Source organism: Diorhabda carinulata, chromosome 6, assembly GCF_026250575.1.
Source record: "Diorhabda carinulata isolate Delta chromosome 6, icDioCari1.1, whole genome shotgun sequence".
Taxonomy (NCBI): Eukaryota; Metazoa; Arthropoda; class Insecta; order Coleoptera; family Chrysomelidae; genus Diorhabda; species Diorhabda carinulata.
In genome coordinates, this window is record NC_079465.1 from 13,086,087 (window position 1) to 13,098,432 (window position 12,346).

Consider the following 12,346-nt stretch of genomic DNA (forward strand, 5'->3'; position numbering starts at 1 on the left):
TTGTGTTCACTTATTTGCGTTACAAGAAACTAAATTAGAATTTTTTAGTCTCACACTTATTAATACATTATTGTTTTATTTATGCTTATACAGGTAGGCTAGTTTCTACACAATACACTGTTGCTCAGTTTATTCAAAAGTTTGAAAAATACGGTAATCATAACAACAAAAAATTTTAAAATGGCGATTTTCTTCCTGAGAATTCATCCGCACTCAAAATCATTAGTTCCAATAGTTTTTTCTTACAGTTACAGATGACTCTTAGTTAGTTTAGAAACTTGACAAAAATTTACCTACTATTTGGGCTTATCTAAACAAAAAGACTAATAAGACAAATATTTTTGACGCAAAAAATCTGAAACACTTCATTAACTTTATTTGTCAAAAGGACAGATAATATAACCTTAAATTAACATAATTTATCAACAATATAACACTAACTTACCATCACTAGGCGGGATGGCATCGTTAAAATTTTTCCGAATAAGAATGGCGAGATAAATGATATTTGTTGAAAAAGAATGTATTTCATTACATACACAAATTCCTTTCCAATGTGGCTAGTAATATAACCTTATGGTCTATTGTGGCATATTCAATGATGAATCTGTGTACTTACAAAGTTAATTTATATCCATATCAAGCTTTTTTACTTATACCAAATTCATTGGACAATAATTGAAACTTTATTCATTAGTAAACCTTTTAATAATTCTACATAGATACAAAACTAAAAGACGCTACAAAAACCTAAATATTGAACAGGATACATGAGTAATACAAAATAACTGGTGTTAAGTTTGCAAGCCGAATTAGCTAAGGCAGCTTCACAAAAATTTGAAGCTTTCTTTAAGACCAAAAAACTATATTCATCAACAGCTTCTAATCATGTAGAAGACCCGGATTCGTCTAAATTAGAGTAATACTTGCACATTTGGAGCTCGACCCTAAAGCATGCTGTGAGGATGCTCTACTCAATACAGAAGAGCAATTCGACTTATAGGGGATCCAGAGTTGATTAGAAACTTTGACAGCTTAGAGCATATAAGAAAGGTCTCCTATCTGACTGTTTTATCTACTCGACAAGGCAGACATGGCTCATGAACACCAAGTTCGCATGCAGACGCCCAGAAGATCAATTTATCAGGACTCCTTTCTTTGGAGAATGACGAGCCTGTGGAATCAGCTACCAAGGCACGTCTTTCCTAAACACTACAACCTACAGAAGTTTAAATAAATATCCATAGGCACCTCCAGACGGCAGGCACCACTCAATCTACTTGCTTGCTTCTTATATAAAAACTATAGTAATAATACCAGTAAACTAAATGTTCAAATTATCCGTTATTCACTATTTAAACATTAAATAGCATATGTAGATTAAATACTATAAAGTTCGTAATAATAGAGGCTTTTTAGATATAAAAGCTTGCAATTGAAAAAAAAAAAAGGATTCCATAAATTATGATGGCATAACAACACCATAATAATCATCTATAATTATTCCCCATCATCTTATGTTCACAATTACAGAAGATATTAACAAATGATTAATCTTGTGTTCAATGTTATTATTGTTAAATCATTTTAATATGCAAGTTTGTATAATCAAAGAGTGAAAGTGAAGTGAAGTATGAATCTAACCAATATTGTAAAATTTATTAGACTGCTAATTTGATATACATGTACAATTTTTTTACAGATATTAACCAAACTATCAATCTCCCCAAAAAGAAGGGAAGGCCAAGAAAATACCGTAAGTTTTTTTCTAGTACATCTTCTTAATTCTAAAAATAATAATTTCAAAAACTAATTGAATATTGTTTGGTTTACAATTCTAATCGTTTAGTCTAGTTAATTGTAGATGGGTTAATTAACCATGTTTTTTCCAAAGTCAGAATGAAAAACAGTACGAATTTACTATGGTACCTTTCAATCCTGATTGTACAAATGGATTGGAAGGTATTTTGGACAAAGTGGGTTTGAAATTGTTATATAAATTCAGTAATACATTGAAACAATTTTTGGGCAATCACAAGAATAAAATAACAAAATAGGAAAAGAGATTCATGAAATTAGGTATAATGATTGTGACAAAAAGTATGTTGGGCAGACTAAGAGATCTGTTAGTGTCTAAAATGCTCTCTTAAAGAGCATTTAAAATATAAGCGGCCAAAAAATCGTGTATTGTTGAGCACGATGTTAGACATATCATGAAATAAATAAGAATAATGAAATATTTGCCCAAAATAATTGAAACAAAAGAAATGAAATTTTTATTTCAATTATTACTTTTATTTTTCACCTCTCTTGATAATGGCTTTAAGGAAGACGAAACGTCTAGAGAAACTATTATGTTTTAGGATAGAATGATATGTGGTGTGATTTATTTTAGCTTTATTTTTAGAACATCCAAGACTCTTATTTTTTCATAAATTTGATAAGTTTTTGACTTAAAGAAGACGAAGCTTTCAATTATTTAAAAATCTCCACTCATTTGAATTTACCAATTACCAAATTTATTCAAAGATAAGGCTTAGGTATTCTAAACTCAAGCATAAATTCAAGAGGGGTAGTTACCGCCATCAATCAAAAAAATTTGGAACTTTCTTACACATAGGAAAAATTAAAACCTTTTCTACTTAATAACTATTGTGTCTTAGAAAAAACTGTCTTGTAGAAAAACTCACCTTTCTGTCCTTAGAAACTATTTCACAAAAATAAACTGTCATTTATCATTTATCATCAGGGATCGTCTTTTACAAAAACAAAAAGGTTTTAGTTTACCGTCATGTTCTGAAGACATTAACTTTGTTATCAAATCGCGCGTCAGACACAGTGTTGTGAGTGTTCATTTAGTGGTAGTGTAAACAGTTTGATCACCTATTAGCTAATTGCAGTAACAACGAAAAAATATGATACCATTGAAAAACTAAGATAGTTCTTTTAAATTCAATAAGTGTTCAAAAAATGGACTAAATCAATAAGTAGAAATATTAACACAAATAAAATACCTTTACATTTTACTAGCAAAAATTTGGTCTTGAAATAAACCAGTTTATCAACAAATAAAATGGCAATTGGTGTGGGCCTCAATGCTAGAATGTACATTGTTTTCAATAAAAAAACTCACTATTTGTTCTGTTACCAATACATTTCATTATTTAACTTCAGCGACTCAACGGCTATGAATGACATTAGTGATCCGCTTAATCATATTCTCCCTTTGTATGGGTGAGATGCTTCTTTTGTTCTCATAAGTATAACATCAGTGTGACGACTAGGGTGGACAGGGAAATAAAATTCCTCTGCTTATGCATCTTTAATGTTATCTCTAGTACTAGAAGTTCGTTTTATAAAAAGTTTATATTTCCTTTAAAAATCCAATTGCCATTCTATCGCCCATAATTCTGCAACCTGCAATGACAACATACCCAGGTTCTTATTTTTATATCTGATCTAACAAAGAAAAAATAACTATTTAGGATTGAAATTAAATGTATTGTTTTTCAAAATATTTTGCATAAATACTTTTCCACTCATTTGAACCAATTTTTGAAGCATTTTTCCACTCTTTAGATAGATTGAAAATATATGTTTTGATCGCATAAACTGCTTCTTCTGGTGTTGATCGTTGATCACCGAATTTGTGTTTACTGTACGGGAAGAAGTCCTTGGACGGCACATATTGGGTTAATGATGGACCTTCTGTCTATTTAAGGATTTAATAATTTGAGTAGCAGTTTACATTGTCATAATGAAGAATGATTCGTCTTTTTTTCTTGTTTTCTGAATTTTTTCATTAAACAACAAATGGTTGTATACTATTCGGAGTTTACTATCATACGTAGATTCATTAATTGTTATATCCAGAACTTAAATGTTAGTGATAGTCAGAAATAGTGTTGCCAAGGACAAAGATATAAATAGAAACCCTTGTAAATTAACTGAATATTGTTGAAGTAATTTCGAATATATCTTTTGCTGTTCCTACCACCTGCTTCATAATTATGTTCCTTCAAAATAAGTATTTTGAAGTTATTCTCAAATCCCTTGCAATTGCTTTCTCTGGTGCCTATACGAAGTTCAAATTGCACTTACGCCAAAACATTCACATTTTCTTTCGCCTTAATACAGGGCGATAAACACATCTTGTTGTTAAACGCGATTAATTATATATTGACAAACTTTTACAGTTGGATGGCACCTATCGATATACTTGATCGCATAAATTTTAATAAACACGTGTTGAATTTTTTTTGAAAAATTAACTTTGAAAAAAAAGTGCTCTCAAAAATTGTTGTAACGTGTTGACCTTAAGTAATTTCAAAAAATATTCTCTGGGTTTTCAGCTATTCTTATTAAGGAAGATGATAAGGATTACGAGCCAATCGATTTATTGGACAAAATACCAAGAAAACGTGGACCGAAGCGAAAAACTGATTATCAAACAGGTAAATATTGTCTCTAATTCTCAATTCTCTCACGACTTTATCTGTTAGTATATATATATATATATATATATATATATATATATATATATATATATATATATATATATATATATAGTATAGTTAGTATATATATATACTATCTGATCGTAGATCGCTAGTTTACATCTTCTCGGTTCTTTAGATATTGTGAGACATTTTGTTTTTTTTTTGTGGATATTTGCATGTTGTACGTGTTCGCTATTTGTTGGAATTTATATAAGAGTTTCTGTAGGTTATTTTCGTCTTCCGAGATGATTACTGCGTCATCAACATAGCATATTATTTTTATCTCTTTGTCTCCCATTCGGTATCCTCTCCCGGCTTGCTTTATTTCGTTGACGATTTCGTCCATTATAATATTGAACAGGATTGGGTTTAGGCTATCCCCTTGTCTGATACCAGTTGCCACAGGTATTTTATTGCCTAATTTGTTTGCCGTTCTCACAAAGGAATAATTATCGGTGTTTTTCGGTAACTCTTATTATATTGGGGTGAACGTTCCTTTTTTTTAGTACAGAGTTATAACATCAGTTAAGCGTACCCTATCAAACGCTTGGGTGAGATCAATGAAGCATATAAAGGCTGCCTTATTAAACTCTATGGCTTTTTCAGTTATTTGGCGCATTATAAATATAGCATCTATAGCAGATCTGTTGTTTCTGAAACCTTGCTGTTGTTCACATATCCCGGTAGACATTACTTCTTCTGCTAAGATTTTAGTGAATAGTTTCAGAACCGTTCTCATCAGGCTAATGCCTTGATAATTTTGGGGATCGGTTTTTTCTCCCTTTTTGAAAATCGGTATCAGAATACTTTCTTTCTATTCAGATGGTACATTTTTGACCTGTAGTATTTTATTGAAGAGGGATTGTAGTTCATCATACAGTGTGTCGCCTCCATATTTGATCATTTCGTTTGTTATTTCGTCGATGTCTGGGGCTTTTCTGCTTTTTATCTTGGCTATCATTTGTTGTATTTTATGCAGGGAGAAAATCCTATTTTGTATTCCATTGATGTTTTCATCTTCGTAGAGTAATTCCTGTGCTGATACGTTAGCTTATGTTGAACTATAAAGTTTTTCAAAATGTCTTTCCCATTCGTCTGCCGTGATTTCTGGGTTTTGTATGTATTCGTTTATTGGTTTTCTCCTATCCCTCAGAAAATTCCACATTTTTTTCTGTCCTCCATATAAGTTATGTTATCATTCGAAAACTTCTCTCAGTTATCTCTTTTAATTTTTCGAATATTTTCGTTGACTCTATTCCTTACAGCATTATAGTCATTATACGTTGTTGCATTGGATCTGTATTGCAGGTACGATTTTCTTTTCTCTTCGGCTAGGATCTTGACTTCTTGTCTAAACCACGGTTTTGTATTTGTTCTTCCCCCTTTTTTTATAGTCCTTCTTCCACAGGCTTCTTCTGCTGCTTGTAGTATATTATTTCTTAGTATTGTCCATGCTGTTTCGATGTCATCTGTCTCTTGGATATTATTAGCAGCAATTTTCTTTCTGAGCCTCTGAGCCTGAGCTCATTTTCAAGTGAACTAATTACATTTAATTCATAATTTCAGATAAAGAACAACATAATATGGAAAAAGAAGAAGAACATTTAGAAGGTAACATACTTTTAACAATTAATTTCAAATTTTTTAGCTAAATGAACATTATTTTGTACCTAACTATGAAACGGTTATTCATTTTTAATTGAAATTGCTTAATACGACCCCAGTTGGTGCGATTTTATTATTGTTAACAATTAAAAACAACTGAAGATAAGATTGTCTTTCAGTTTCCATCCTACAAATATCAATAGCTCAAGCTCTATATCATGCTGGTAATTCGGCCTCAGCCCTGCGATAATTCTAGTAACAAAAAGGTGTATACGTTGTTTTTTTCCATTGAGTCCAATTCTACTCCAAATTTCTTTGTGAACTATGAAACAATGGCTTTGTACGAGAAGGTATATGTAGTTATCATTGATTATTAGAAAGCAGGATTTGGAACGTCGTTAATGCCCATCAAAATAAACTTACATACAGAGTCATTTTGAATTTCTGCTGTTTAGGGCAAGTTTATTTTGATGGGCATTTTCTCAGGCATATCTTATAATAACCTTAGAGTTGCTAATTTAAACTTCTTATTGTTAAAACGTAATTATATTGTTTCATTAAATTATGTAAAGATGTGCATGTTGTCAAACAAATGTCATCCAGAGTCGTTAGAATTTTGGGAGTGATAAGAAGACATGGAGTACAGAAAAGCAGGTTCGTGTGTTCATATTGTAGGGAGAACTCAATCCAGAAACTACTATCTTATAAGCTGCTACTAACGTTTTTTAGCATATGCACTTAGACACTATACCCTATTTTTAAACTAGGAGGATCATTTTTGGAAACATGAATGACACCACCAGAAATCACTAAAAAAGTTACTAGATAGGAAGTGATGACATAACGTACTAGTCATACTGAAATATAGTGTGGAAATAATGAACCACAAACTAAATAATAATTAACATAATAGACACACAGTGAAAGAGGGAATGCATATTATTGAAAACAAATAAAAAAAATACAACAAATATAAAGAATTTTAAGGCCGGTGACTACGTTTGTAAGAAGGTTAATAACATATGTCAAATTTGGTGGTAGATGAAGTTTTGCATTTATTGGTGAAACAAATTTGAAAAAAATGATAGATGAAATGTGAATAATTGATTAAAGAATTGTTTAAGTATGAAATATTAGAAAATGTTATATTGTAAGTAAAAGAAATTAGTTGATTCAAAAATAGAAATAAATCATCGAAAATATCTGTATGTGACACACTTTAACATAATAATATATTTATCATCACTTCTTCCGTAGATTTCTTATTTGGAATATTTCATAGCAAGATTAGGTAAATACCTATATAGAACATGAAATTTCCAAATGGTATAACAAAAGGCCTATATTTCAATAGACAACCTATTATAGTTAAACCTCATTCTGAAAACAGTACTTTCAGTACTTAGAAATCAAATGTGAAATAAAAATAGTTTAATCGTTGAATTATTCACAGAATTTTTTATCAAATATTATTTGCAACAATAAACATATCAGAACTATTTATAACATAGCGTATTATTTTACAACACTAAATAAATTGATATAAGTTATAAATAATTCACTGAGACTATCCATCATTGTCATCACTAGAGAAATAAACGATTATCAGTGCTATAAGATCATCCACATCCTATCTTTTTTTTTGCCCCGAGGTAGGGTGAAAGCTAATGCCTTCCTCTCAGACGGCTGTGCAAAGTTAAGAGTTCGTGTAGGACTTTCACCTCACTAAACCACCCTCCTCTCTTAAACATCCTCGGGAGTATGTGTATGCTGGCAGGACAGAAGCTGTAATTTCAATTGCCATGCTCTTATACTACTTACTCATTTGCTTTTCTGTCCTTTTTTTTTAGAAATTTAGAAATCAGATTTGTCAATCCTATAGACAATCCTTCAAGAAAAGCATCTTTTTTATTTCTAATAGATATGTCTTTTCATATTTTGAAATTTGTATGACCTTGATTTAGCCAGGTTTCATCAAAGTTATATTAGGTCTCTGTTCTCACCTATACTGATCGTTGGATATTTGAAATGAAAATTTCCTTATATTTTTTTTTTGAAAAAATATATTTTATTTTCTACTGGTGGACAATTCTGATAACTATCTCTGCAGCATGCTCCATAAGTGGAACTGCAGATTAAGCAACTCGTATGCTCTTATGCAACTGCAGATTAAGCAACTCTTATGCTTTTATGCAACTGCAAGTAGCGCCGCACCCTTTTTTGAAGTTGCAGAATATCATCTGCAGCAGTTCTTGAGGTGGAAAATTGTCAATTTTAACCCATTCCCAATCGGTTAGATTAATATCTTTATTGCCCAGCCAAATTTGCATTTGCAAGCGACGTCAATTTGGCTGCAATATTTTTACTTGTTGCTTAACAAAACGCATCTTTTTAAGAGGCTTTGCGAGGTTTTCGATTGAATTCGACATACTTAATTGAATGTCTTCATTTAGTACATAGATGAAAGAAATGCAAAGATATCGCAATATTTTATATTTGCATGAAAGCATGTACCTTAATCTACTTTTCTACATAATTTACGTGATTATTGAGTCACTCGTCATAACGTGGCACCAGTTTTTGAATACCTTCCTCATAAAATTCTGCCGCCTGACTTGTTAACTACTGTATCACAACTGTTTTGACTTCGTTATCGTCTTAAAGAAGCTGACCGCCCAGGTGTTTCTTCAAGTGCAGGAACAAATGGTAGTCGGTAGGCGCTAGATCAGGGCTGTTTCCCATTGAAAAGATTTGATGAGATCTTTGGTCCAATTAGCCACATGTGGACGGGCATTGTCATGCAGCAAAACGAAACCTTTTCTCAACTTGCCACGTCTTTTGTTCTGGATTGCACGACACAGATTGTTCAATGTCTCACAATAAGACTCTGCATTGATTGTCTCATTACGAGGCCGAAACTCCACTAGCAATACTCCTTTTCTGTCCCAAAAAACTGTGCACATGATTTTCCCGGCAGAAATTGCTTAAACTCCACTTTTTTGGGTGATGATGAATGTCGAATTCCATGAATTGTTGTTTCGATTCTGGTGTTACGTAGGCCACCCATGTTTCTTCACCAGTAACAATTTGGTCTAAAAAATCTTCACCTTCATTGTGGTACCGCTCAAGGAAAGTCAACGCACTGCCTAAACGTTGGGTTTTGTGGAATCCAACGTGAACACAATTTCCGGTATTTCAAGTTCTCGGTCATAATGCGATACAAAACACGACGAGAATATTGAGGAAAGTAGTCTCACAATGATGAAATTGTAGAGCGTCTGTTTTCTCACCTTTTCGTCCACTTTCTGCACCAAATCTTCATTGACGACCGAAGGACGTCCACTCCGTTCTTCCTCATGCACATTTGTGAGGCCATTTTTAAATGCTCTCACCCATTTCCTTACCATTTCATCACTCATAATGTTTTGTCCGTAAACTTCACAGATGTCACGATGAATATCGATCGGTTTTACGCCTTTAGCACTAAGAAATTGTATAACAGCCCGTACTTCACAATCGGCGGGACTCACGATTGTCGGAGGCATCTTAAATACTCAGTAAACAACGTACATAATGAAGAATCAGACTGTAATGGCGTCGGTACTTAGACAAGACCAGCGCGCATGTTCGGAAAGCCGACCTTGGGGTTGCGGCGGCGGAATCGCAAAACGGTACTTACTAAAACATATGCCTCGTACAATGTGTGCCGGCTTCTAAAACTTTTTCAAGATCATTTGAACGCCGTGAAATATATCTTTTTTCTAAAAGTTCCATGAATATCTTTTATCCTTTATTAAAAAAGGCAGACGTTGAAACACAGCCAGTAAAAGAATGTGAAAAAATAATTAACTTTGAGCTGTTATGATAATCTATTTCGAGACTTTTCGAGGAATATATTAATGATTGAAAATTTTGCTGTCTCAATTTTAAAAAATGAATTTACTTAATATCTACAGCCCTTGCAGTTAAAATAACTAATACATCGACAACTTCTGACACGATAACTTACGCTTACTCTAATCCTAACATTTTGCTCTAAAAATGAGAAAGCCTATATTGCTCAATAAAAATGTCATTGGTTTTTAAATCATAACTCGATGAATTTTAAAGCTATAGTATCCTATAAGAAAGCATTATAAACGAAATTTAAAGAGCTATAACTATGTAAATGAAAAATCTTTTAATCCCTTTATTTTTTAAAGGGAAACGTTTGAAGGTCGCCAGACAGATCATTTTTCCACTGAAGTAGATACTTTAAACGGCAATATCTCCTTTATGTTCCAAGTTGCAGAAATAAAAAAACCAAAATATTTGCTGGAAAAAAGCTACATTTTTGTTTTGTACAATTTTTTACGTATCTTTTATAGTTTCAGAGTCATTGTGCAATTATGGCAATTTTGTTTGAAAAATAAAAAATACGTATTCAACTTTTAGCGTACATTTTTAAAAAAATATGTATTTTAAATCGGTGTAACTTCAGGATCGTATGAATAAAACTAATTGGAAAAGGTCTACGTTTAATTTTAATTCTGGTGGAAATGGTACAGATGTAACTGCTCAATTTTCTTTAAAAAAATATGAGCGACAAATTTATTTTTGACTATAACTTCTTCAATTTTCATCCAATTTACTTTTATAAGTGCTCATTTTGTAAGTATTTTTGAGTACTACAAAAAACTTTAAGCATTATGCACGTAAAATTAGCCTCTTTTTCGTTATTTTAAGTTGAACCCATTGACTCGAGTATTCTCCACAAAATAATTCTCCTTTCACTAATCACATATTGCTTTGGATTGACCGTAGAACATTTAAAAAAAATATTTTCTTTGTTTTTTCACAAGCTATAATTTTGTTACCCAACGTTTTCACAAATTAAACACAATGGTATTCACCTGTGTCTCTGAGATTTGTTTATACAAATTCACAATATTTACTTCTCTGGAGATGATAAGTGGCCTAAAATTACAGAGCTCCTTTGGGAGGTAAGGGAAATAATGTGTGCTAGTACTGGAGTATATAATATATATATATATATATATATATATATATATATATATATATATATATATATATATATATATATATATATATATAAATACTCTGAATCCCTTTTCAAATTAGTCCTGAGAAGAACTGTTTTTATATTTTAATAAAACAATAAAAAGAACTTAAGAAAGAACAAAATGGATACTATTTGTTTATAATTGTCAATCTGTCCTAGTTTGAAAATAGAGTATAGCTTATAGGCTACCTAGCGGATACGAAGATGCTGTCTCAGTTACAGTATAAATTTCCATAGGTTTTTTTTGTGAATCCACTCCTGGTAGGGTATAGGGACGAGGTGGCCAAACTTTTGGGATCCGTGGTCTACGCCACATTTAAAATATCGAAGGCAGTCTACAAATGGGTTAAATTAACGTAACGAACATGTTTATATATTTATTTTCGGTACAAAGTTCTCTGTACAAAGAAAAAATGGTAAAGTATTTTATTTTTTCAAAAAAACTTGATATTAATATTTACATTCATTCTTTCTGTATACCTCTCCAGGTTCAGATCGTGAAGTTAAATTCCAACAATAATATAGTAAATATACTTTACAATTATTTACGTATCCGGATATCAATAGGACAATCACTGAGAAACAGACTGGTTTTTCTCGAGCTGAGATTTATTTATACATCTGATCCGTTTCTGTTATTTTTTTCAACTATTGACTGTGATTTTGGCAACCAAGATCACAGCAATATGTCTAACCTTCCCTCACTACCAAAAAACAATCCAAATATTAACTCTCCACCTTGATCATATGCTGCAGATACCTCAGCAAAATTCCCACTGCCTTCTGTGCCCTCACGAAATCAGGCCATCATTATGCCTTCTATCCCTAACACTGTACTATTTGACTACATTAAATCAATAGGTAGGTCTCTCCTAAAAATGTCATTTTCGCATCCAGAATATCACACGGATGCATATGCATTTATTTATCATCGACGACTCAAGTCCACGAACTTCTAAAAACCAACCAAAGCATCCTAGTTAATTCCAATTTAATCCCTATACGTCGGCTTATATCTCCAACCAAGAGAATATTCATTTCCAATGTTTGTCCAATCATTCCCCATTCTTCCTTCATTGAGAAAACACTGCAAGACCTAGGGTTATCATTCACCTCTCCTATATCATAAGTCAAATGTGGCTCACCTGATGACGAATACGCACATGTGCTCAGCTTCCGC

At 32.1% G+C, this 12,346-nt stretch overlaps 1 protein-coding gene across 2 annotated transcripts in view; it reads left to right on the forward strand.

Moving 5' to 3' along the window:
- The window catches only part of LOC130894965 (zinc finger protein 3 homolog), a 41,977-nt gene that overhangs the window by 8,161 nt on the left and 21,470 nt on the right, over positions 1–12,346 (forward strand). For both annotated transcript variants that reach the window (XM_057802035.1, XM_057802036.1), the window contains 3 exons: positions 1,703–1,756; positions 4,353–4,454; positions 6,066–6,110. In XM_057802035.1, coding sequence (XP_057658018.1) covers positions 1,703–1,756; positions 4,353–4,454; positions 6,066–6,110 — 201 coding nt within the window. The remainder of the gene's footprint in view (positions 1–1,702; positions 1,757–4,352; positions 4,455–6,065; positions 6,111–12,346) is intronic.